The sequence below is a fragment of the Dermacentor andersoni genome, chromosome 3, assembly GCF_023375885.2.
Source record: "Dermacentor andersoni chromosome 3, qqDerAnde1_hic_scaffold, whole genome shotgun sequence".
NCBI lineage: Eukaryota > Metazoa > Arthropoda > Arachnida > Ixodida > Ixodidae > Dermacentor > Dermacentor andersoni.
Window position 1 is genome coordinate 136,743,494 of NC_092816.1, and position 27,414 is coordinate 136,770,907.

Here is a 27,414-nt window from a genome sequence, read left to right on the forward strand (position 1 = left end):
CGTCTGTTTTGCGTTCAATCAAAACTACGCGATCAGTTATGGCGCTGGTTGTTTCTTACGCGTTGGAACTATAGTGCGAGACAAATACGCCAAGATCGTTCATTCAGAAACACTTGGACCGCTCGTCAATAACGAAAATGTCGCGCGAAAACGGCTAAAAATAAATCAGCGAGATGGTGCGCCCACATTAAAGCGTGCGAATTTTCTTTCCAGTTCGCATATACGTAAGGAAACTACAAAGGCTCGCGACGACAAGGTACTATTCCCGCTTAATGTGGGAAGACGATTTTCGGCGGTGGGCCTTCGAGTCTTTTCTCGCGGCGTCGTCTTTGGTCGGGGTCTCCTTGGGGGCTTCGGGTGGATTTTCGTCCGGGTCATAGATAGGGCTACTAATGGCCAGCGGACGCGGTCCCGCAGTTGCGATAGAAATGCGCTTCTTGGGCTTCGTGCTGGAAGGCGTCTCGTTCTGACGGAGGTTGCTTGACACGGCGGCCCCTGAAGACGCGGCAACCTCGTCGTAGACGCATCTTGTTATGAGGTTCACCGTCTGCAAGACACGGCGTAGAAAATTACGCTCCGCGCATTATGTACGCGCTGGTGAGTCGTGCGATTGCAGTCCAGATAAACAGCCGTGTATTAGATTCACGTGGTGGGTATACCAACGCGAGAAAAAAAAAAGGCGATCGGAAGTTGAAGGCTGGAAACAGCAAGGATGAGGTTCCGACCGCGCATTTCTCGTAGTCCTCCTCATTCAATTTTGTGCTCAATGTCACTGCGAAAATTCTTGCGACTTGGGTTCGACTATTAAAGCGAACCGCTTTTTTTTTTCTCTTTCGTCCATTTTCACGGTGCTCGACGCTGGCCGCACTCCCACAGCCGATGCAAAGGCGCAAAAGCAAACATCGCAAAAGCAATCGCAAATTTTACGTTTCGCTTACAATTCCGCTCATTTGGTGCTAAGTAACTGAAGCTATAATTGAGCTGCAAGTCTCATAATTTCAGTCACAAGCGCTTCCTTTCGAACAGTAGTTGTACTAGGTTTTAGCTGTTTTCGCCGTCTCCAACCATGGTTTCCATCGCCTTCCTTGATAGGAATTTTATTTTCAATTTGAAAATTTGATGTTCGCTTTGGTTAGTATAAGGGAAGTGCGTCTCTTCAATGCGCCTTTAGAAAGCATGAAACCAGTCGCAATGTATCGCTTTGTCAGCGTAAAAATAAGGATATTTTCTTGCTTGAAAGAAGAGAAAACGCAGAAAAACATGTAGATATGGCGGTCTAGTGCTTATAACATTCGTATTGAACTTGTCGTGATACCCTTCCCTGTCCACCTCTGCTTAGCATTTAATTCTCCACAAATCAACAAGCTCGACCTTCTAAATGTTATTGCCCCATAGGTTTCGTAATACAGTTGACGCACTTACAAAAAAAAAAAAAGTTACGCAGATTCAAATTGCCGGTTCGAATCTATGCGAAGGGAAGCTTCGTTTGGGTAATAAATCCTGTACAAATTTCGATGTCTCCAAATTGTGTTTGTTTTTCTTTTCCGGAAGGTGTAACGTCGCGGAATATATATTTAGACCCACACAAGATACCGCATTATTCTCGTGTGAGGTTTACGCTTATTCAGTATGGCGTTCACCAAGTCGGCAGAGGTGCATCACATGATTCTGTAACTTTGTCTGCTTTGCGCATTTGTCTCGCTAGTCCTATAGGAACAAAGATTCCACATATTTACCAACCACTAAACACCTGCCTATCAGTGGTAGTTGGTAAGCTTTGGTATGGAAACGGTGGCGCTTCGCTGAGACAGGGCTTGACAAAGGAATTGACTTCCACACGCCGGGCTTGATCATGGAAATTGCGGTCCAAGTAGCGTGGTGCCATAAAGCAGCGTGCACAGGCTTGCCATCTAGTACGCGCGGGCGTAGGCCAGTGGGTAAGACACTCGGCTTCTGAGTGTGGGATCGTACGTAAGAAACTCGCTACCAGGAACGTTTTTCCTTTCGAATTTATTCTGTTTTCACTACGTTAATTTCTTTATAGCGATTACCGAGCCGAAGTTAGAACGCAGGCGAGATCTCGCACGGACAAGAAACGCACGGTGACGTGGCGCCACGGCGATGCCCTCTCTCCTCACGCCACCACGGCAGCAAGTGTCCCCTTTTGCCCGTTCTGCTCCGCCGAGATGCGCACGCGACGTCGCAGCAAATGGAAATGTAGGGGCCCTTTTTCACTGGTCCGTACGACAGACGCCGGCTTTTTCTCACAATGAGCCATCGAATGCTTTCGCATCCACGTATCGCACGTATTGCTATTTACGCATTGTAGCCGGCGAGCTTGCAAGTCGTATGCAGTTGAAATTTTACTCGAGGATTAAACCAGCTTCGAAATATTATTTCCCTGAATGTGGAACGAAATACATGTGCGTTCCATTTACTTACGAGCTTGAATGCGTGAAATGATGTTTTGTTAAAGTGGAACAACAATGGATTTTTACGGCGAATTTTATAGCTCCTACCTCCGGGTAGCGAGGTACTGGAAGTGGTAAGGGAATACCATCTATTTGGGGCAGGTAGTGACCGCGGATCCGGATCACGAGACTGAAAAAATCAGAAGAATAAAAATATTTGGGCTGGGGTGCGTTTGGCAGGCATTCTCAGATCATGAACAGCAGGTTGCCATTATCCCTCAAGAGAAAAGTGTATAACAGCTGTGTTTTACCATTACTCACCTACGGGGGAGAAACCTGGAGGCTTACGAAAAGGTTCTACTTAAATTGAGGACGACGCAACGAGCTAATGGAAAGAAAAACGATGGGTTTAAGGTTAAGGGGGATAAGAAGAGAGCAGAATGGGTGAGGGAACAAACGCGAGTTAATGACATCTTAGTAGAAATAAAGAAAAATAAATGGGCATGGGCAGGGCTTGTAATGAGGAGCAAAGATAACCGATGGTCATTAAGGGTTACGCACTGGATTTCAAGAGAAGGGAAGCGTAGCAGGAGGCGGTAGAAAGTTATTTGGGCGGATGAGGTTAAGAAGTTTGCAGGGACAACATGGCCACAATTAGCACATTACCAGGGTAGTTGGAGAACTATGGGAGAGGCCTTTGCCCTGCACTGGGCGTAGCCAGGCTGATGATGATGATGATGATGATGATGATGATGATGATGATGGTGATGACTATGATGATGATGATGATCTCCAAACGGGTGTCCTTCGGTAAATTTTTTCCAAGTGTATATGGTTTGCAAACTCAACGACTACAGTTCGGAAATTGCAATGTGTGTCGTTAAGTAATTATTTAGGGGGCTGTTTAATGATTGTTTTTGAGTAATTTAACGTTTTGTTTCGACCTCTCGTGCGAGTAATGTTCGCCTCTGACTGATCCAATTCAAACACTAGAATTATAGTACCTGCAACAGATTAGTTTAAAAATTCTGGATAGCCTAAAAATGATCACCCCGATAGCAGATTCCTGTACGCAGCTGCTATTGGCCAGTAGCTTATATCAATTAACAAATGTGTTTGGATGCATGCACTTCTTCCTACTGTTCCTGTGTATATTTATTGACGAAGTTTAATGAACAGGCAGCAATAAGCGAAAATAACCGTTTCTAATTTTGATAAGAATTACGTACTTCCGCAAGTACAACAGTCGTACCACCAGCGGCTATATTCTGGTAATGCTCGGTCACGCCTACTCGCAAAGTAAACTTCGGTCACACTGCTTACCAGTGTCGTAGCGATCGTGTCTCGCTAACTTCAATGAGTTTTGAACAGTCAACTAGCCTCAAACGACGCGAAACTTAAGGTCAGACCAGACTTGCACTTGCCAGCGCGCGCTCACTCCTGACCACTCCTGGCTAGACATCTTGGCAAACGTCACTTCATATACTTAACTATTAATAACTGTTGAAAATGTGCAATTGGGTTATGGGTGCTATCCGTCGCTCAAGTTGACGCAGGGCAAAGTCGGTCCGCGCCCCGCAGCACGGCCAGTCGGAGCACATGTGCGTGAGCGCGCACTACAACCCATTCGCGCACATAGTCACGCACTATAGTTGCATGTAAATGAGTCTGCAGTGTAGCGTAGGTACCTCGGCGGCCGCGGGGTACCGCGACGAGCGCGCTCACTCTGCTAAGCTTACTGCGGCTTCGATAACGTCGTGCTATGATTGGTACCTGTGGGTGACGTGACTCAAGGTCCGACCGCCAACATCTGGCGAGCCATTTGACGAGTCCGACCTCCAACATCCCGAGCTGCACACCCTCGAGGTGTGTCGAATCTCGTTACGTTAGGCAACCTTTCAACGCGAGTCTGGAGTGCGGCATTCATCGCTTATCCAAGCTGTGCACTGCTGATATATTTGCACGAGCGAACATGAAGCCGAGGTTTGTTCGAACCTCGGAAATTGTGTGACTGCCAATCGGAAAAGGGCGAAAAGAAATATGCAACTGTGTCACTCGCTGCGAGAATAGCAGCACGTAGCTATCTAGTATACCGAAGCAAAGCAAGGCGATGAGACACCGCGAACTCAACCGTAAGAGGAGGAATAACCACCAAGTTTGGCGAGTCGTAAGCGAAGAAATCAAAAGTAGTAGCGTCTATCGGAACATCCAAAATCAAATTGAACTGCGCACTACGGGGACGTTCACTAAGCGGAGTTTTGTCGGCACCGCTACGCTCTTCAAGCGCAGGACACTGAAAGAGGACCGGGAGCACCGCGAAAGGAATCGCAGGCGGCCTTAGATTGCCAAGAACTCCGCTTCTTCTGAATGCATTGAAGTACTTTTTGCAGCAAAGCATTCCTGAAAGAGTCTGTTTTAAGGTCAAATGCATTCCAGACTTCGATGAAAAGTGGTTCAGCACTACCCCTTTATGAACTCGAGCAGCACGGGTCGACCAACCACGTCCAGCAGCCTACGCCGCGAGCACGTGTGGCGTACCAGCGGAGTACCCAAGCTGACGTCACACGCGAGAAGACGCCACTCAGACTTATGGCTACTAGCCACCTATACTACCGCTACATATCTGCAGGCCAACGGCTCTGTTCTTTGCGGAATCACGCAGTGAAACAACAACATGACCAAAGTATCCTCACTGCAACTAATGTACATCTTTAAGCGCATCGTTATTTTATTGGAGGGACACTAAAGGCAAAAGTATTAACTCGACCTGGACTGTTTAAATACCATTCCAGAAACCTCACAGCGGCTGTTTCGTGCCAATAAAAGACTTACTTTACAAGAAATATCTATCTGAAGGGTCCGAATACCTGTACATCGCAATTCAAATCGCCCAGCCCCGGGCGGGGAGTGGTGACGTTACATATGCTATCACTGCAATTCACTGCCGTTGGTGAGTAAAACGGCGCCCGACAGATATATTTTTTGTGAAAACTCAAACGCGCGGCTATGGAGGAACAGGTTCAAGAGAGAGTTGTGGACTCACCGCTCGAGCTGCCTTTGGTCAAGTGGCATGGACCATTCGGGCACCCCGCGACATGACATGGAAGTGAAATTCTCTTCTAGTTGCAGTTGCTGCTAGTTTCGCGAGCCAGTCAAACTAGTGCAGCGCTACGCTTTAACCGAGCAACTGAAACGCGAAACCGCGGACGGCCGAGTCGAGCGACAACGAAACCTTTCAATTGCTGCGTCGTTGTCAAGGATAATGTTAAGCAGTTCTTTTTCCTAAAAAATGAAATAAAAGGAATAAAACGGGATAAGTTGCATTTCCTTTCGTCCTAGAATGCAATACAACGATGTTTTAATAACGAATGGTTGATTACTAGTGAGAAAATTTAAATGAGCAGTGCCTTCGTCATCGGGCAAGTGCTTGAATGTCCCGCGGGAGTCGCTAATCGTGTCTTCAATTCACCTAATTTCTCGAAAACTAAGGCTTTGTTCGCGATAATATTGACGCCTTAGAGATTCTCGAGCACTAGCCTATCACTTTAGCTTGACGTAATATTGACATGTTGACAGACGTTTTCGGCGGTTTCTGCACCATCTTTCTTCTGCATCAGAACCGACGCCTCGCTTCTCACCTCGAAGAGCTTCTCCCAGGCAGTGACGGTAGCCGTTTTCATGAGCGACTTCTCGCTCGCGGTCATCTCCTCAATGACGGCCTCAAAAAGTCCCTCGAAGTTCGCCGGCTTCACATTCCTCGTCGTATGGCTCAGCGCATTCTTCTGGATCAGCACGATCAGTACCTCGGGGTCGTCCAGGCACTCGATCATCGCAGACAGCTGGTGGCCTACAGCGCTCGCGTGAGCCCGGAACTTGTGGTCGATGTGCAGCGAGCGCAGGTCACGGCCCCTGAATTGCTTGAACAGGTTCAGGTAGTCGGGGTGCTTTGTGAACATGCCCATGAAGAGTAGCATTCCGTAGTTGTGGTTCACGTCACAGAACCGCTGCCAGCTGCTGCGCACCAGCTTTTTCTCGCGGTCCGTCATGCCCATTGGCTCGTCGGCCAGACCCGCTTTCACCACTGAGGCTCCCATGGCTGCTGGCCTCCCGTCGATCTTCTTCTGCTTCTTTTTCTTCTTCCATCACCGATCTAGCCCGAAGATGGCAGTGATGACCTCAAAAACTGTGGCACATGCCCACTCTGGGAGACAGGCGATTAATCGGGCGGCCGGATCAAGGTGATTTGAGGGGTATTAATTTACAAGAAGGGCAAGATTGAGATCATTGAAACTGAAATGACAATAACTAGAAAGAAGTACGAAGAAAGGGATATTTGCTAAGCAATCACAGAAGGATGTCAACAGCTGTTACGTCTTCTTTAACCATCAGCTGCAATCTTGCCAGTTCAGCAAAGTGGCCGTGTACCGTTGTCCTCGCCCAGTAGCAGGGTCAACATATCATGTAAAAGTAAGCTCCTTGAACTTCACTAGCGCTCGTAAGAATTGTGGTCATTGTTGTCTTCTTTAGATGTCCCCACTGGCAGCACGCTGCGGCCTCAAATAATTTTCACGTAGTGCTCCTGTCAATCATTTTCAAAGCGAAAACGTCGTCTGCTAGGAGCGTCGACAATGGAGAGGCAGCTTTGATTTGCCTTCGTTAGCTGTTGCTTGGCAACGTTGAAGGTTAAACTTTTACTACAGCGTGGCCTTCGAAATTGGGCGGCGCGCGCAGGATACTGGAGCGAGCGCGATGGGGACCTCTGAAGCCAGGAACATAGACTGGTCACTGGCTCAGAGTCGTGGGCCCAATATCTAAAACGGCTTAAAGTGAGCAATTATATGGACACCCTATGCAAATTTTTGCCTAGGGTGTCCATATGCTAGGGGTGGCTTGATGCACTGCGTCTTCCTGTGTGCACAATGTGTAAGGTCATGTGAATAAGCGCGCGAATAGGGGGGAGGGGGGGGGGGGAGTGGGTGCGTGTCTCCTCCGATAGGCCGGCCATGGATGCGCATGGCATGGCTGAGCGCATACGCGGACTGCGCGCCCTATCTTGGTGGTAATCTGCGGTTGGCACAAAGCATTGGCGAGCCCTGATGACTGTTGTCTCCACGTGCACTGTCTTTCTGTGTGCCTGGTGTTGAAAGTCGTTTATGCTCAAGCTTGGAAAAACCTACTGGTTTTCCCGTAGTCGAGAGTAGATGTAAGCGTGAAAGCGCAATCGGAAAAGCAAATTGGTTGGAGATGATACTAGCCACAATATTGAAATGGATGTAATGCATGTTCGCAACGGCACACCACACCGCACCACGCCATGATGGGTACTGGTCCATATGAACGGGCACGATAGGCAGTGAAAGGCGCCAGATAGACAGAGCGCGCTGCCGAGCTAGAAGAAGAAAATCGCCTGAAGCTGACACGCCACCTGGCGCCATCTGTCGAGGCGACGCAAAACCTGCACCGCGGAACTCACGGACCGCTGGCCTTCGAAAGAGCACAGGCAGCCCTGTCTCAGCAACAAAAGATGACAATGAAGTGTATCTGCCTTGTGAACGTCGCCCTATTCGAAATGGCAACAAAGCATCAGCGTACAAGAAATTATAGCGTGAATGATATTGTGAACAAAGATTACGAAGAACTCGGAAGCAATATCTTTTTTTTTGTAACTTGTTTGGGCAGTAAGTAACGTATATAAGGCAGGCCTGTACAAAGGATTGGGGGCCAGAAACCACATTTTCTTAAGTTTGGACTGGTTGCCTGGATGGCCTTCATTTGTTCTCGCAACTTGCCAGGATGTTGTCGTTTGAGTGCCCGGGTTTGGCTTTTGCTTCAGTGCCATTTGACGGTCACCGACAACGGGAACTTCTCAGTACCTTCTCAGCACACGTGTGTATAGCGATCGGCCATACGGTACGGATGCTGCGTATAGCGATCAAAGGTACATCGATCAGATTACCAGGGGAGGCTTTCAGGCCTTTTAATTTCTGAGCTAGGAGCAACTTGCGTAAGCACTCCTTCTATAGCTCTCTGCGATAAGGAACTTAAGTTCCGTAGAGGTTAATCAGTTTCGATTGTGTCCACAATGTGTATTTTGCATTTGTATAGTTTTACGTTTGTGACGCATTCGCCACAGGAGTTGATTGACGATGACTCGCCTTCCCTTTTTTCTTTTCTCTCTTTCAGCCCATTGCGAATAGTACGTAATTCTACAGGCTTCAATAAAGATTTCATTGGCAGTCAACGCTGGTCCTGTGCTCTTCCTTGTCCGTGTGCTTTTTAGCGCGGTTTAAAATGAATAATCCGTACCATTTAGCTCGCCCTCAAGTACATCTAGAAACCCATAGAGTGAGTGAGTGAGTGAGTGAGTGAGTGAGTGAGTGAGTGAGTGAGTGAGTGAGTGAGTGAGTGAGTGAGTGAGTGAGTGAGTGAGTGAGTGAGTGAGTGAGTGAGTGAGTGAGTGAGTGAGTGAGTGAGTGAGTGAGTGAGACAACTTTATTTGGTCCACTATAGACGTAAGCAAACTCCACGTCACCTGGCTATGCCGACTCGGCGACCATCAGGTGAAACCTGACGGCCCTCTCGCGAGCCCTCTGGACTGCCAGGATTTGAGAGGTCTGATCCTGCGCCCTAATTAGCCTCATCATTTCCTCTTAGTGAAAGGGGGATCGGCAGAGGCGCAGCCCCACAGGACGTGTTCGAAGTTCGCATAATCACCACACAGAGGGCGGTCCGGGCTTGGGAACCATTCGGGGAACATAGTGTGCAGCGCCGCGGGGCTCGGGTAAGTGCTTGTTTGCAGAAGTCTGAGAGTGACTGCCTGGGCCCTGCACAGCGAGGAGTGCGGCAAAAGTAGGAGTCTTCTTGACAGATAACTGTATTTGCAGATTTCGTTGTACGAGCAGAGAGGCTCGGGTCGCCCAGGAGAGGCCGCGTTGCCCAGCGCACGGTCAGTCAAACCTCGTTCAGCTGAGTGCGCCTCCTCGTTGGGGTTGATCGAGGCACCCTCAATGGATCCAAGGTGCGCAGGGAACCAGACCAAATAGTGATGTTTCATGTCTTTGGCACTTTGGATGATACGTAGGGCCTGGGGAGCCACCATTCCCATCTGAAAGGCCCTGACAGCGGCCTTGGAATACGAATAAATCGTGTCATGTACACTGTCCGTCAATGCAAGAGCAATAGCAACCTGCTCTGCAACGCTGGAATTACAAGTGCGGATGGTAGCGCAGCTAAGGATCTGTAGCCCATGGAGAGCTACAGATTTCTGAATGCAATGGAGCTATGTCACATGCGAAGGTAACGTGGAGTGGAATACAGTAGAATTATGGTAGTAAAGTGGAGTATAGTTCAATTCGAACGCAGGACCACTATCGCAGACGCCCAACACTGAAATGATTATGCCATGAACGCATGTATCGACAAGCGACATACAACCTCGTTTTGAATTTATCGCAGGGAAGCCTTGATACGCTTGACGCGTTTTGATTTGGCTACCTCGACAAGCTGAAACGTTACTATCGGTGGCTATTGTGCGTGTTCACAGCTTCTTCTGCCCTTGGAAAATATAGACTGCCCTGAAATTTACGACAATGAAGGCATACAAAACGTAATAAACGAATCCACATGAATGTGTGAATCCACAAGCCCGAAGATCAGAAAAATCCATGTACTTCCCACCATTCCGATGGTGGCACAATGATTTTAGCGCCAGAGCTCCCTCTAGTATATTGTAGGAAACCTTATGATCTATTCCACTTGCCTTGTCCATCGGCTGTTTGTTTCTCGGTTTCAAAAGCAAAAATATAGAGCTCTTAGCGCTCTTTTGTTCCGCAAAAACGTTAAAATGGACTCTACGAGGAGCAGCACAAATTCTGCACGGACTAAATAGCCTTTCATCAGTTCTTCTACAGGGAGAGCTAGACTTGAAACTTTTTTTAGGAATCATTATTTAGGTACTGTATGCAAACGTAATTGGGGCAGGGGTTATTGTAATACCATAATATGCGCCACGAAAATTACTGAAGGAATTTAAAATACGACCAAATAAATATCAATAAACGCACAAATAAGCGTTCTGGTTTTATTTCTTTGTCCGTTTGGGTGCTATTATATACGAAATGTATGGTAATACACGTTTGCAATATAGATTGACAACTTATTTTGCCGATAGATATAAACCCGTCATCCTTAAATAAGTATGTATTTATTAACTAGTTCACATCAACTGGATTCCACGCCGTCAGGGGATGACGGGAAATGAGGTGGCACACGCCGCTGCCCTCGAGCATACCAGCCGGGCTTTCCTCCCATTCCACACCAAGTCGGCCACCAACGTTGATGACACTGTCCTAGAGCACTCCGAGCTTATGCAGCATCACCGACTCAGCAGAAGAATGTACCCTTCACCATACAAGATTCTCAGCAAAAAGGAAGAGGTCATCTTCCGCATGTTGCGTGCGCGGAATTTACGCACATGCTATCGTACGCAGTACTCGTATACATGCACCCACTTCGACGCCCCAGACACTCTGCAACACATGGTCCAGTATGGCCCAGTGCGGGACACATCCGCAGCAGCCCCCTCCCACCCTCAGAAGATCCACAAGACGACTCCAAACAAGGACGCCCCATAGAAGCAGAAGAAGATCACCCAAACTCACCGCAAGGCTATGCCACCACTTAAACGTGGGAGGCCAAGCTTTCCTCTGACGACCTGGACGAACAACGCAGCCTTGTCGCCCGGACCAAGGACGCAGCCTACACCAGAGGTTTGTGGTTTACTCCCACTTAGGAGGAACATAGTCCTGACTCTGGTTACCATTTCAGAAAATTAAAGATTATTTTATTTCTCTCTCCCTCACCATGTACTCCCTTACCTTGTTCCCCCTTGCCCTTACCTTACCTTGTTCGCCCTTACCTTGATTTATGGTTAACGGTATGATGTGTGAGAAGGCTATCACCATAATAATAATAATAGTTGGGACTGCCGACGGTCGCATACGTATAACTATATGAATGTAATAAGGTAACTCTTAGATTTAACGCGTAGGCTAACAATGTCAAGCTTTTACAGCTAACTATAGTCTTAAGTTTAGCATGGCACTGTATGACAGCGCTCACAATACATGTAACCTAGCGTAAGGTGCTTTTCCGGTGTACACTCAGGCGCCAAGCTCTTGCTTGTCACAAGGAAGTGCCGGCGAGCAATGGAATAGATCGATGATGCTATTGGTAAGTTCAAGTTTGTGCTGCTTGCAAGCGATCAGTGTAGGAGGCTTGAGCTGAAAAAAAGAAGAAAAATCTTACAACTCCAGTGCACGCCGCAGTGGTTTTCTAGTAAACAGCCGCCGCTGCACTTAAAGCTGAATTTTATTCCGCTATGTGGCTGTTGATATTTGCTGTCGTACTTCCCAAAACGTCGTCAGACTTCTCAAAGAGAATCATTTTGTCGACCAGCTTTCAACAGATTCACTTCATCACCTGTTTAAAAATACTTATTTTTCACCTCTTCATTTTGACTCGGATCCTATTTGCTTGAAGCGCGTGCGCAAGTCTTGCACACTGTCTCTTCAGGATTATTTTAGTGACCAGCATCCCGTCAATGTCGTGCTTGTTCTTTCTGCTCGAGATTTCTTGAGCTGGAGTGTCGGGTAGCATAAAAGGAACGGAGCCATTTCTTAGCGGTAGATGCACCCTCGGAATCTGCGCAATACGCTCAATAAATGCTCCTCGAAATGGCACTCGCACACGATTATTGCGGTTGAAACACTTTTACGGCTCGGAGACCTGCAAGCTTATAACGTTTCTCGCAAAGTTCTGAGTCTAGGGGCGTCGAAATTAGTGATGTTTTAGCCCGTGGCTTGCATGTTTGTAGCCGAACGTACGATTCGATACGAAGTAAGTGCTGCACCTCCGGCTAGCTTTTTTTCTGTGCAGGAACACTTTGACTCTGTCGCGAAGCCTAAAATGTTTCGCATTCACGAACCTCACCCAGAGTATCCACTTCGCTCCTTAAACTTTTAAGTCACAGGAACACGGAGAATTATCGCGATTGCAATCGCAGTGCACCATGCCGTCAGCGTGGTAAGAGACGATATAAATGACCGCTTTTGAAGATTAGTCATTACAGCACGAAACACCACACTTTTATGCACTCTCACAACATAATTTAACCGTTTTGCTTTTACGTTTTACTGTGAAAACCAATTAGTTTAAGTATAACAGGTGTGAAACAACAACATATTCAGTAGCTGGCGCCGCGTGCATCACGACCGGCCTGTGACTGCAGCGCCACTCCTGCTGTGACGACGCGAAGCAGTGGACTACGCCGGTCCGCACAGGTACCCATCTACCCACCGTATCACATACTCTGGCCGACGCTTCGATTGGCGGACCTATCTCATAATGCAGCTCAGTAATTTCAGCCAGGACCATTTTTAGGCACGCCCCATCGGAACAATTAACGCAGTATTCAGGTAAGCGCAGTCTATCTTCAAGTAAGATAGACTATTATTAGACTCGCCTTCTTGCCAAAATGTAATTTTCCGCATTGCAAGACACAAATAACCTGGACTTCAATGTATTTAGCCACACACTTTGGGAAGGCATTCGTCGAAACTGATGTCATCCTCAGAGCTCGTTTCAAGAGTATGTGGCTTATATGAACTCACTGGCTACAACATGTACAGGCGCCGACAAAAGTGGTTTACTCCACGCAGATTGCTACTGCAGCGGCGTCGCTCGGCATTTTGGTGAGCTGGAGCACGAAACATTGACACGAGTCAAGCGACATGCCTGCAGATAATAAAGGGCACCCGTTGGCTGTCTCGATCCCAGATGGTGCCTGTAGATGGCGCTGCGATGCAGTTTCCCGTTGCTCCGGCTCCCGCTGCATGGAGTATGCCAGTTTTGTCGGCGCCTGTACATGGCCACACGTGGCGCAATGTAATTAGCGCATCAACTGGAACTTACGCAGGCCTCGATTTTAGGTCAACACCCTAAATATGGAATGTCGAAAAAAATCTTTCTTGAAATGTATGCGAATAAAAGAAATTGGCTGAAGGCTTAGCTTGGTTAAGCCTGGAAGATTGCGAAAACAATACCCTTGGCTGCGCCTTGGTTCGGCTGATGGTGTGGACATGGTTGCCCTTTGTTAAACTTATGGCTATACATCATCCGACATAGCGCAAGGCAGCGCGCCGACCACTGCGAGGAGCCGAGCTGTAGCCCCATTTATCCTCCTAGCGTGACGTCACATCAGCGAGCGCCCTCTCTCGGTAGCGCCGCAGCAGCGGCGCGCAAGGCTTCGCCTCCACCATCGATGCCGCGAGCTGGGGCCCCGTCTCTCGGTCTGGCATGACGTCACACCAGCGAGCGCCCTCTCTCGGTAGCGCCGCAGCAGTGGCGCGCAAGGCTTCGCCTCCATCGATGCCGCGAGCTGGAGCCCCGTCTTTCGGTCTGGCGTGACGTCACACGGTCACGTGATGCGCAGCTGTGTAAGGAGGCGCCACCAGGGGGGGGACACTCCCCGGTTCCGGTGGCACAGGAAATTGGCGCCATCTCTGTAATGGGCGACGCAAAAATCCGTTTCCCTTGCATGGCCTCGTAGATCGTCGCGCGCACGCGCGCCGATCCAGGTGGCCAAGCCCTTCCCCCCGCTCAACTCCTCTCCCTACGCCCTCTCTCGTAATACCCTCTCAACTCCCTCACCTTCGACTGTCTACGCGCCCGCGCCGCCGTGCCATCCCCGCCGGCCCGGCTGCTGCTTAGTCCGCTACGTAACGCTTTATTTTTGTTATCTACTGTCATCGAGATGCGTGCGCTGCTGTGCGTTGACCGACGTGGCTAGTTTCGTCAGTTCTGTGGTCCTCGGTATCTGTGTGCTTGCGCTCCGCGATGTTTCACCCGTTTCACGACTCGTACCGCTCGTGCATCGTGCACTGGTGCACAAATACCTCAAAAACAAGTCCTGCAAGGTTGTTCCGGGTGCCTAAAGACAACAGGTGAGCGCTCAGACCCAAGGACATCAGAAGGCGCATGTACACGAACACAGCCCTGTCCATTTGTGTGCTCCATGAGGCTCCGGACGTCGTTGCGCCTTGATTGTGCTACACTTGCCTCTTCCCGGTAGAGAAAGCTGACAAATAGATGTTCCTCCTCATTGTCACCTGGTCTGTGACTTGTGTTTTTCTGTGCCAAGTCTCATTCTGCAACTTCAGTAACTTGCCCAGCTTTCCATACCGCCCTCAGTGCTTTTTCTGTGTATCACGTTCTACAAACCAACTAACAGCTGAAAAATTACTGTTAGTGTTCGTGTACTATCTCAGTAACCCCCGATGGGAAAACCGCGCGAACAACCTTCATGTGTAGGCATGATACGCTTTTTTTTCCTCTGGAAAGCATGAGCATTGCAAGTGTCCTACATGCAGATTTTTGCAGTTCGTGTTTATTATACAAGGGAGAGCCCAGTAGGTACGACTTAGTGCCTTAAGTGACGTAATTTTATTGCTAAGCATTGCATTCGGGTAGAAAGAAAAGTCGTGTTGGCTTGTTTTACCTGATCTTTGATTGAGGAATAAGCCTTTCTGCGAATGTTTTCTATGTGCTGCTGCAAAAGCCGACTACCTTCTGTTCCCCTTGCCACCGTTACTCAAGTTGTGGCCAAGTGCAAAATAATGTGATAATGTGTGTTTCAGTTTTTAGTACAATGTTATTTTTTTCTGCCATGTTTTTTTCAATTTGTTCAGCAGTAATGAACATGTCAAGCATTTCATATACTTTCGTGCAGATTTAAAAGTAAGCTTTCTTTTGGTATGGCTCTCAATCAATGTTAGCATTTTATTCTATATTTCAGGTATATTGCGTGTCATTGTTTTGCCATTACCATTGAGCTTTCCCTTTTTATAGTTGTCATGATTATGTCATACACGTCGTCCAATTTTGTGCAATATCTTAGTGCACATATCAGGAGCTCGTCTACATTTAGGTCTTGAGGACGTTATATAAAAATCTTGTTTTTATATGTGTGTACATGAAATGGCCTTCGCGTTTTCTAGCACTTTCTTTTGTTATTTCACCATCTGTGAACTTTTGTCTTTAGTACTCTTGTATATGTCATGCACCTCTCACTTTTGCTCATTTTTTGAGCGTGTATCACACCACGTTGTAAGAAAAATCTCTTTTCGGAAACGAAGTCAATAAAGCGAGACTAAACATCTGTTGTGTTGGAAGTGGAATTTTTTTTATGTCCCGGCACATGCTGGTATAATATAAGTATGGGCAAGACTGCGTGCGTGCCAACGCATAGCCCACGGCGCACCACGCGCCAGCTCGCAAGCAATGCCAATGCGCGGCGTAGCGCGCGCATTGCTTGCGAGCTGGCGCGTGGCGCGCAGTAACAAGCGCGCTATAAAAAAGAAAAAACGCGCTGCTTACGGGTAAAAACAAAAAAAAAAAGTGAGCGGCGCGCGCGGCATGGGGGAAAGGGGGAAAGGGAGTGGAGCGGGTCGGCATAATAAAAACAAAGGAAAGAAAAACGTTTGGGAGAGGAGGTGCCGCGCGGCTGCTGTTGCTGTTGTCATGACAACGTAAACAATCATGTGCGCCGCCATTTTGCTTAATGCGTCGCCCATTGGTTAGGGTCGTAACTGAAGGGGACCTTGGCGCTAGCGTCGAAAGAGCGTCTGCTCGAAAACGGCCAATGGGATGTATACGGAGTGTCCCCCCCCCTGGCGCCACGACCACCGATGGGCCGAAAGTGCGAGCAGTATTGCTTTCGCAATAAGAACGCATTCCTTTGCTAACGTTACCGGCATGCTATTAGGTTATGATGATTGTTGCAAGTATGCTCAGCGTTAACTCGTAATCTCCTTAATCGACAACTCTGGCTCCGCCGTTCAATTCCTCCCACACTGCACTGTTCTCGATGTTGCATTCAATAGGTTAATTTCTGATGGTTCGCACTATCAGCTCGGCCAGAATTTCAACCCATTAATTGATCTGGCGGGATGCTGCATATATACATATTCTGCATATGTACATATGCATATGCAGTTCTGTACATATGCTGCAATATAGGGCCTAGAATAATGTGGCCGTGAGGAAACATTACAGGTCTGATTCATATGAGGCTAAACAACGCCCTTAAATCTAAGAAGCGCCACGGCTTCCCTAAATTACATTACACATCAGAGCAAACAAGGTATAGGTAAAGAAATTATTAGTGAGATTTTGTTTGTTAGTGAAATGCGGATTTGGATTACCTTAGCACTTATGACACGCCTCTGCGAACAATCCCGCTCAAGGATGACAATTGTATTCCATAGAATAAGCAATATTTCTGATTCAGTATAACTAATTTTAAAACACATTATATAAGGTGATCCTTTCTAAGGGTTATGGAATTTTTAAAAATCCCTTGTGGCAGATAGCATAATTGATATCCTTGAGCTAGATTATCCGAAGAGGCGGACATTACTAGCATGATAAATCGAAAAATAATTAACTAACGAATAAGAATTCTGGAATTACCTCATCAATTAATTATTTTACGACACATATTGCAATGTACGAATTGTCGCAGGTGAGCTTGTTAGACGTATCCACTATAAATGAAGTTTAAACATAGTTTCGCAAAGTGTGAAACGAATTACATGGGCGTTCCAGTTACTTCTGTGCATAAAAGACTGTTTTGTTAAAGAAGTAAGCAGGACAGTGCATTTTTGCGGAAAGTTCGATGGCGCATATCACAATACTGGCGTCATTCTGAAATTCATTCTAAGTGAATACGCCTTGCAACCTCACCGGCTACAATTCGTACATTGCAAAATGTGCCGTAAGGTAATAAATGAGGAAGGTAATTGCTGAGTCTCTGTTAATTAGTTGAATGTGTTTCAATTTCTCGTTCAAGCAATGTCCGCCTCTCTGAATAACACAGCTCAAGGACTAGAATTATGTCATCCGCAACAGGCTATTTTTGAAAATACCAAGAAACTTAAAAATGGTCCCCCTGTATGTGTTCAGCCCACTGCATGAAATCTTGCGGCCTTCATGTTTACTGAAAATGCGATGTAGCACAATGGCTAAAACACGCCCAGAGCACTCCTTAACTTTGTTCGTTGAGCGTCGTATCAGCAGTCGTTTCCTTCCATAGATAACATTCCCGATCGAAAACTTCATATCTAGCCACTGACTAAGAATAATCTCCATGTCGGGCCGCTTTGCTGCTTGTTTCAAATAGGCGAACGGCCCCCACGTCATGATAATGATAATGCGATGCACGCTTGCTGAACTTACCATGGATTCTCAATGTAAGTATTTGACGCAGTGAAATGGGAGAAAGATAAACAATCACTGTCTCCTGGGTCGTGCTAGAAAATCAGTGCACGCTGCTTTTCTGTACGCATATCCCCTCGGAATGTACGATAACAAGCAAACAGGTAACTAAAAAAGATTACTGTAGAGCCCTAGGTAGTCCCCCTTTCCGCGATATCGTATCTTCAATGATAAGGGTTGTCCTTGTACCGGCTCTCTTTCAAAGCTAGCGCTCTCGCGACAGTCGAACCGTCCAGCGTGTTTGCGTGCGGTGAGCTTTGCGAAGGGGCAGCGTTACACCCAGATTACATTGCGGAACCGTCAGTCGCGAGCATGATACTCAGCTGCCTGCAGCCGACCAACGCACTTGGTGAAGTGAAACAGATTTGACGCCTCGCAACAAGCTGTCTGGTGAGTAGCTTCCGGTGAACTCTAAAAAGCTCTTTGCGACTGGTTAAGCGCAAACATGACGCTCAATAATTTGGTGTTCTTGCGCATGTGATAAAAAAATGGCACCGCGCTTGCAATCACAAGATCACTATTTTAAATGGGAAGCTTTCTGGTGCTACCTTCCAAGCGACCTTTTTAGGCTGCTGCTGCTGCTGCCACTAGATCCATCCTTAGCTTCGTATCACCGCTTCTTATTCCGCGTGAGCTAAGTTTTCTGAGCAAATAGAAGTGGTGTTTCTTCTGCAAATATGCAAAACAAGAAAAATGTGTAAAATAGTTACCTACTCAGAATCTTCAACCAAAAACAATTGTTTACGCTCCCATGAGAGTAAGGACAGCTGCACTTGGTTACACTGCAGGTACAATAGTTACCCTCACCATTTCCACGATGATTCGCAACGTAAAACTGACAGCCGTGAATAATTTGACCAACTGGAAAGGTTTTTTCGGATTATACATATACGCGATCCTTTAACGAAAACCCGTATCTGCGGGTGCCCTGTTAGTTATGCTTGCTAAAGTGTTGTGCATGAAATGTCAATATCTTGCGGTCAGTAGCCTTCAGGTTTACATATTTTTCCTTCACTCAAGAATAGAATGCAGCGTCTTTAGTACTGAGAAATGCCCTAAATACAGACAGACGGCTAAAGAAAGCAGGACGTGCTTTACAGTAATAATTGTGCTTTCTCATGCCCCTACAATATCTTTAATAATCAGCAACTAGTGCACTTCATAATTTTTATGACTGAGGGCACAGGAAAACGTGGCAGAGATTACAGAATATTTATGACACGAGTGCCAACCTACTAAGAGAGAAGACTGCTTAAATGTGGTATCATGGAAATACGCAAAACAAGCATAACTTCATCGTCGTAAGTTGGGCGCGTCGTAAAGTACGCGTCGTAACGAAACAGTTTAAACTCACAATGCTGCATTGGACATGCCGTCGATACTCAAGGTGGTTCGATTGGAATAGGCAAAACATTGAATAAAAATGTAATGTATGATAATCATACACTATAAAAGATAGTTTACGCCCATTTGCGTTTTCCCTAGTAACCTATAATTATCTGCAATGCTTCGTGCAGGACCTCTTTTATTAGAAAGCCTTTTTCCTTACTTTTCTGTCAGAAACGGTATGTTGAGCTGGTATATTCGTGACGTCAAAGTTCAGTGCGTCAGAAATAAGAACGCACGCAGGATAAAGGATAATATTTGTTGTCGGACAAGATAACAAACCAAAGCGTGCAGCCATGGCGGATAATAGTAAATGCGCTATTCCATGGATGGAAAAACTTTATTCACAGTCCTGGGATGCGCGATTCGCCGCGGGCCGCTCCCACGTTGGGGCGGGCAGGCCGAGCCTGGCCGCCGCATCGTGGGCTCTCTGGACGGCTCAGATTTGGGCCCCGTAGTGGGGGCTTAGCAGTGACGTATTCCACCTTGGCTGGTCTGCTTGATCTGTGCCTCGTAACAAGGGACATCGCCAGAGCATATGTTCTAAGTTGAATGAATCGCCGCACTTATTCCATAGTTATTCCAAAGTTATTCCATAGTCCACCACTACTATCTGCCTTATAATCATACCGTTGTTATAGCACGAAAATTCTCACAACTTTTACACTTTAGAATTTAAATCAAAGTTAGTCAGTGATAAAAGAAATCTATTTTGTGCAAGGGCAATAATGGCTGCTGATAATGTACATTATGAAATTGCAAGCTTTTCGAAGTGCATTACGGATTTTCACGCGTCGTCATTTAAACTGCACACCATGCAGGCTCCATATTGCGGAGCGTGGCTAAGCAAAAGACGTGTCCATTAAAGTTGAAGAAATTTATTAAATTGCGGTAGAGCTGATGGCAAGCTACAACAGTCTCCTTGCTTTCGCAAACCATCCGTCCCATAAAATTGTAGCGGTGCGACTGTCGCCTCCGTAGCCGGCGTAGAAGAGCCCAAGCGGGCAGTAGCACGAAATAGAGCACGCTGCCACCTGAGCGACCACCGTGTCGGCGACTCGCGAGATCCCACTGTACCATGGCTGGTCAGCCAAAATAAACCGTGGCCATGGCGACTACGTCGTCGCGCCGCCTCCCACAAAGGGGTGACCTGGACGACCGAGCTCAGCCATGCCAGCATCGGCGCACCGACTCTACCAAGGCGAGTGACGCCGCCCGGCCGAGGCCCCGCGGTTGTAGGGTGTCCGGTAAGTCTACATCGGCATGCCGGACATCTGGTTCATTCAGTTGGACATCCAGTTTCTGCTGAACAAGTTTCCAAGCTCCGGCTTCGTTGCAGGTTTCGGTTGCCACGCCCCGGCCCCGACTTCTACGACAAATTGCGGGCAGCCGTCCTTGCTCACTATCTGTCACCTCGAGTGCTCAGTGACAACAGCTCTCGCCATTTGAACCACCAAATGATTCGTCGCCTTGTCGTCCCATATTACCTGCGTCCAACCGTGCCGATCGTCAGCAAGCGCCGGCCTCAGCGTCAGGTCTCTACTTGGTTCGTGAGCCTCCTCCCCAGCTCAAAGGCAGCTGCATGACGACTCGTTCCAAGGAATTCACTGGGCCAAAAGTAAGCGGGTATGGCAATTATAGGTCCTGCCGCTCTCCTTCCTTGAACGTTCCCGCAAACTGTGCGCTTTCCGTTCGGGGGCACCTCATTCATGGTCGATTCAGAGGCTCTCCCACCGGCTCCACTAGGTGCAAACTTCGCTCTCGCAGGCACGGGACGCCTCAAGCATAACGTTGGCGATGCCTTCAGAGACCACCACAACACTGATACCATCAGCATTCGAGATTTCACCACAAGCAGCAGCAGCCTTCCGGTATGCTATACTCACACCTTCCGTGGATGCATGACCTACCAAAGTTTTAAAGGGGGAGCTCTGCAATCTGGTTTCTTCAGCTCGAGCATCAGTACTAGGTCTACATCGTGGGTGACCAACACTTGTGCTATCTCTGCGCAAATCCCGACCTGCGAGACGGTGTACTCTTGGAGCTCCGACTTCTAGAGGGACGGACACCTAAAAAAACCTGCGGCATGTGGCGATTTCGCACTACGGCATCAATGTGGCTAAGCCTCGCTCACAACCTACGCTACCGGTGCTGCCTGGTGCATCTCTCCCGGATTTCGTTAACCCGACACTACGAACGACGACACCATCTGCTCATTTTAGCAGGACTGCATTACTTGGGTTTTACCATTACATTTAATTTCAATCGCGCTTCGCGCTTAGAGGGGGGCCGTGTAGCGGCACGACTATCGCCTCCACAGCCGGCGGAGAAGAAGAGGGCTCAAATGCAGGTAGCGCGAGAATAGAACACGTTAGTGATGGACGGACGGAAAACAAAAACTTTATTGAGAAAAACACCTGCAAGGTTGCCAGCTCGAGCTCAGGCCACCCAGCAATTATGTGCGATGCGGCATAGCCTTTCCACCGTTGCCCGGGCCCCCTGAATTGCCCATAGGTAGTCGTGCAGATCCGACCTAATCAGAGCGTTTAGCCATCGCTCCTCGAGAAGGTCCGATTCTATGTTGTCCTCTATATTTAGTGCTCCGATCTCTGTGCACTTCCATAAGATGTGTGCCTCGCCTGCGTGATCGACCCACAAGTGAGCTTGCAGCTCACTTCTGGGTACTGCCTGGAATTTACTCTGTTTAAGTGTGCTGTGTTTCGGAAGGTTGTGGTTTGCAACCTCCTCCACTCTGTTTTTTGAGACCTGCCGGGTTGTTTGCGCGATTGTAGGTATGCCTCTCTTTGTTCCGTATAGCGGGTCAATATGTCGTGGTACGTGACCAGTCTATCCCTGTTTCCTTGTATCGCTACTTCGTCGTCGTCTCCTCCTCCATGTTTTCCATCGCCTCCGCCGCAGTCCTCCCTACTTCAGCGGGGATCTGGGGTGTTGGGCCGTCACTGTCCGAGCCTCGGTGGGTTAGTTCTCGCGCGGCTCGATGGGCCTTCTAGATAAGGCTGGGAGGAGTGCTCGGGTCCTCTGTGGATACTTCCGCCACATGTGCCGGGATCCATCTGAGGTATTTAGGTGTGATTTTACCCTTCTTGAAGTCTTCTGCTCTGCGGTTCAGGATTTTGGCTGCCCCGATGGAATCGCACCCCTTTGCGAAGTCACTAATGGCCATCTTCGAGTCGCTTATTATTGTTCTGTCTTGTTGCCGACCATTGATTACAGCCAATGCGATTGCCGTTTCTTCCCCTGCCTCCGACGATCTGGTCCTTACAGAGCCCGCCATCAGGGTCTTTCCTTTCGTGTCTACGACCGTCATTGCGTTGAGGGCGGCACCCTCGTCGCTGCCGACACCACTATTGTTGTCTCGGTTTTGAAGGTACCGGGCGGGCCGGAGCGGCCACGACGTCCGCCACTCCCAAGATCCCGTGGTACCATGGCCGGCCGGCCTAAATTGTGGCTACAGTGGCTACCTCATCGTGCCACCTCCCACAAACTAAAATGACGGTTTTGAAACTGTCTCATCACTGTATCTTTGCCCTCGATGTTCTCAATGTGAGAATGGAGCGCACGTTTCAAAGGCGTGGCGCTGGTGGCTATTCAGACGCGAAGTGATTTTTCTAGTAAGTATGTAGAGTTTAGAAAATATTCTGCAACACAATCCCAGTTTTATACTTTGTTAACAAGCGCGAAAAGCGCAATTTATATTTTTGTACGAACAACTTCACAGTTCATTGTTATGAATGAGTCACCGGTAAACTGCCTGAAGTGCAGAGTCCCAGTGACCCACCACAATTGTTAAACGCTCATTACTAGGCCCTGCTGAAATCAGCGTCTTGGACATAGTTGCCGGCAGTGGGAAAGTGTGATGACTACAGCACGAGATGAAAACGCATTGTAGATGTCAATTATTAGTGTGCAGGTTTGTCCACTCTTGTTGGAAATTTTTTGTGTTCAAGGTGACACAACTTCTGTATTTCTATTATTTTTCCTGCGTGATGAGCCTCATATGACGCATAGAAATCACCTATGGATGACAGATTGGTCTCTGCGCCCTCATGTGAAACGTGTACTTCTATAGGAGGTCGAATATAAAATGATGTTTTGCCTAACAGTGAGTGACTTTACACCATCATTACCAATAATTAGGAGACCACAAGAAAAATAAAACGCTTAAATTTCTTAGCGATTGGCCGTCCCGCCAGGAATAGCAACATTCACTACATTGGTCGAACACACAAGCAAGCATTCCACAACTTCACCAAAGACGACATGCCTATACTGCCAAATTAAAGACTATTCTGTGACACCCATCGTGTCCGTACACTTCGCTTCACATTGTCTATGTGTGCAAAGGATACGGCAAAACGCACAGCAGTGCGGTAGACACCACCAGGAAAGGCACCATTATTTTTCATTCTTTTATACGGCTGACGCCATTTCTGAAGAAATGTTGACAACCTGGACAAGCACAAGGAACCACAGGATGCACATACCGTCGCAATATTTCACTTAGGAATCATAAAGCTTATCCCATTTTCGGAGGCGTAGCCGTAGATAGCAACAGATGCAGCTTTCAGGGACACTGGCTGATCAGCGCTCCTAAAGACTGCTGCTTGAAGCTCCTCCTTTTGAAGGGGTTGGGCTCATTTTTCTTTGATAAAAAATCGTTGAGGAGCAAATTCTACAAAGTCCGGAAAGAAGCACATTCTGCTTCAAGTTCCGCAAACTCCTTCCGGCGACCTGTAAACTCCGGAAATACCTACAATGGGCTAAGGTATTGGTATGCGGGTGTTCATGTAGCGTAATTATGGAAATGTGCATCACTTCGGGCCCGCGGAAAGCCTTTCTAGTAATACTAAGTGTATTTGCTAAAAGTCTTCATCTACGTATGACGCGTCGTTTCGCCCTATTCAGCAAAAGCGGCGTGAAAATTTTGAGTAATATATAAGGAAGAAACTCAACCGCTCGGGCCTATTCACCTGAGTGAAGGGAAGAGGCGCGATCCCTGCGTCGAGTTTTGTGTACTTGTGCTGCACGCGCCAAGGCCCACTATACCCCTGCGTTCTCACGCTTTTCTCTCTTTTTTTCTTTGTTTTATTTGCTGAACTGCTATCGGCACCCCTGCGGTGAATAAATGACTTTTAGCAATCTATATTGCTGTGTGACCTATCAAATTATGTTATATAAAAAGAGTGTCGAAACCACAGTGTGCTGGCAGGCGTGGTATTCCACGCACCAGCGCTCAGATTTCTCCTACAGTCTTTCTTATTTATGCTGCAAAGATTACGTACCGATATTTTGTTTTGCCTGAGTCACTTCGCTTTGTTTTCGACTCATGGGACGAGTTCACTTTCCACATTTTAAAGCCCGCACAGTAGTTTCTGACCAGGCACGAATGTGTTTTGGGCACAAAGGGCTAATTTATTTCATATCACTCGTCCAGAAAAATTACACCGATTCACCCACGAAATTGGCTCGGTGCGGCAACCTAAACATAACTGTAGTGACATTGACAGCCTAGTTAAACTAGTGCGAAACCACTGCATGACGAAGCGCGAATGGGGGTTACAATGGTGGAATAAAGCATGACCCTAAAGAATGTGCGAAATTTTCCAGATGTGGTCTTAGTAAAGCGTTTTAGGCTTACGTTTATATTTTCGAACATCATGCACTTACCTGTCCCCTTTTACTGCGGTAAGGTCATTTCTATGCATATTAATTCGGGCTGGTTTGGTAAAGATTGCTATGTCCCTTAGCTTTGCGCGTATACGCGGAGAGCTAAGGGACATAGCTATACATGGGCTATACACCGCCCACACACTGCATAAAGCTGTGACGTTCCCAGCGAACATTTCATTGCGTATGGACTATCTCTGCATGAGGTTGCTTAGAACATCAGCATTGTCCCTGACGTCAGTGAGAAGGTAAGGTTCATTCTAAGCCACCATTCGTGTGCGTGTGCATCGCTTTCAAGTCATTTGACTAGTGCCAACCTTTGCCAATTGGTAATCGCCTATGGTGTCGTCAGAGTACATGCGCCATCAAAAGTCTCGATTTCACTTATTCTAACGTGCGATAAGGTTAAATCATCAATTACAGGCGTAGTAATCTTGAGCTACGGTTGGAATATAATTGACAAAATAATGCTTCCACACGGAAGCTCAATGCCTTTCTTCCTGGCTGATTCAGCACCTGTACCGACGCTTAGACAGCAGCCCTGCCCCTGGCTTACGTGTCTACCCTCATTCCGGCTGGCCAGCTTGAATGCAAATGGAGAGATAAGGCGCATAAAAAGGGTAACAACAGGATTTCTATCTTACAGTGACGAGATGGGAAGAGGTGTGTTTCATTTTCGTTAGTTATACAGGTGGGTTGTATGGGACTCAACTTACTGAACATTGCCGCAAAGGACGAAATTCTTTCTTCTGAATGGTCACAAATACTACAATAACGAAAGAGAAAGGATTTATGGTATACAAAGGCAGGAAAGATGACCAAAAGTAGTTCGGGCTGGCTAGCCTGCATGAGAGGAAAGGGGTACGGGGATACAGATATATAGAGCGCAAGGGAAGGTAAAGAGAGCGGAGCATGACAAATCAAACTACGCATACTATACTGCAGTTTCAGGCAGCGTTCCTAAAATATGTCATGTAAGCCCATAGACCTCGGGGACTTGAACAGAGACAGTACAGTTCTATGCGTGGAGTTCCCTTAGGAGCACTGGCGTAGAACTTTGTGGTATGATACTAGACGATTATCCAGTGTATCCAGCATTGTTCTCTTCAGTCCCTTGACTCAGGGTGGGCAAACGACGATATAAATGTGTGGTTAGCTCGTCTAAGCAACGTTCCCAGGTTGTGCAGTCATTCATCTCATTCCAAACATTGAGTAAATGAAAGGCTGAGCCACATGATCTGTTCGCCAGTGAGTAAATTAGGTGGTAGGCGTAGCTGTAGATCTGGGTTCAACAAACTGAAACGAGGCATGGCAAAAACGTTCGCGTCCCGCAGGTGCAATGCACATTCACGGAACATCTGTAGCGTAACTCAACCGCAGCGTCAGATAGCGAAAGCGGGTCAAAGCAGATCGAGCGCTCTCACGTTCAGATCAGGGGGCTTCGTCTGCAGGGTCATTCCCTTTAATATCGCGGGGGCGCCGCAAGCAACTGAAAACGTATATTGCGTTATTTGTCACGGTGTAGATGATCTTTCAGACCAGTCGTTAAATAAGTCCGTGTGCACTGCGTTTCCTGTGCTTAGGAAAGCTGCCCTAGAGTCGCAGAAAAGTGCCCATTGTTGGGGTGCCTCATCACTAATGAATGCAAGTGCAGGACGGATTCCAAGACGTTCTGCAGCCGGCGATGTGGTTACACAAGGTCATGACTTCAGCTTTATTTCAGCAGATATTGCCGAAACGATGAGTGCAGCCGCAGCGTCGTCGAGCTACACCAAATCATCTCTGTACATATGTTGCCGTGTTCTGGGTGCACATTCCACATACCTTGTAATGTTGCTTGCTGTAAAGCTTACAACGGTCTTCGATATTTCTCCTTAATTGTCGGAATAGCGAGTTGCAGTTGAGGCTAGTGCAGACACCACTAACTTGCTGGCAGTCGTGTTATTTGAGAGTTCAAATACAGAGGGGACATGAACGGCGCAGAACGCGGGGAGCAGTACGCAGATGAAGGGATTTCGACAAAAGAAAAGTTCTGAATAAAGGTCCATATTTCATACTCAGCGCAGCTTTCGAAAATATATATGGAGTAGCGAGTGCTTCTGATTCTGTAAACGGAACAAAATGCATACATACATTTGGCTTTTATTCTCGCTATCATTTCACCTTCCTGCCTTCAATTATTGGTGCTGACAGCCTAAATTATTCGAAACAAAGCGGGCTGAACATATTACAGTGTTTTTTCTTTTTCATCTTGTAGCTTAAGTCGTATTCTATATTTTGAAATAAAAGCATAGTAAAGAAAGGAAAGATATCAAACCTGTGCCACCTGCAGAATTACAACGCAGTTTTTAGCGAAGGTGTTTATTTCGAGCACTTGCAATAAGAAATAGAGTTACCTGTAATGAACTCACGTCCTCTCAATGTTAACCTTATATGACTATATAGTCCACTTGAAACCCTGCCACTATTGAACATATTCGAACACTTCGTACACACTTTTCACAAAGGCAGTAATTCCCTCAACGCGAGAACATTGATCATAATGATCCCCCAATTTTCGCTAGATGTGATCTTGCCAAAAGTAATTGTCCCAGGG

The 27,414-nt window shown here is 47.3% G+C and overlaps 2 protein-coding genes across 3 annotated transcripts in view; one reads left to right on the forward strand and one right to left on the reverse strand.

The window, feature by feature from the left end:
• Positions 1-243: 243 nt before the first annotated feature.
• Positions 244-6,517, reverse strand: LOC126525031 (globin-like). The gene is made up of 2 exons (XM_050173088.3): positions 6,050-6,517; positions 244-547 (listed from the first exon to the last, which is right to left on the reverse strand). The coding sequence occupies exons 1-2, from the start codon at positions 6,503-6,505 to the stop codon at positions 260-262; spliced, it is 744 nt and encodes a 247-aa protein (XP_050029045.2). The 5' UTR covers positions 6,506-6,517; the 3' UTR covers positions 244-259.
• An 11,441-nt stretch (positions 6,518-17,958) lies between these two features.
• LOC126525187 (carboxypeptidase Q-like) overlaps positions 17,959-27,414 on the forward strand; it is a 39,366-nt gene continuing 29,910 nt past the window's right edge. The window contains exon 1 of one of the 2 annotated variants that reach the window (XM_072287299.1): positions 17,959-18,134. The gene's annotated coding sequence lies outside the window, so the exon portion shown is untranslated. The remainder of the gene's footprint in view (positions 18,135-27,414) is intronic. The other variant, XM_050173234.3, reaches the window with a different exon arrangement.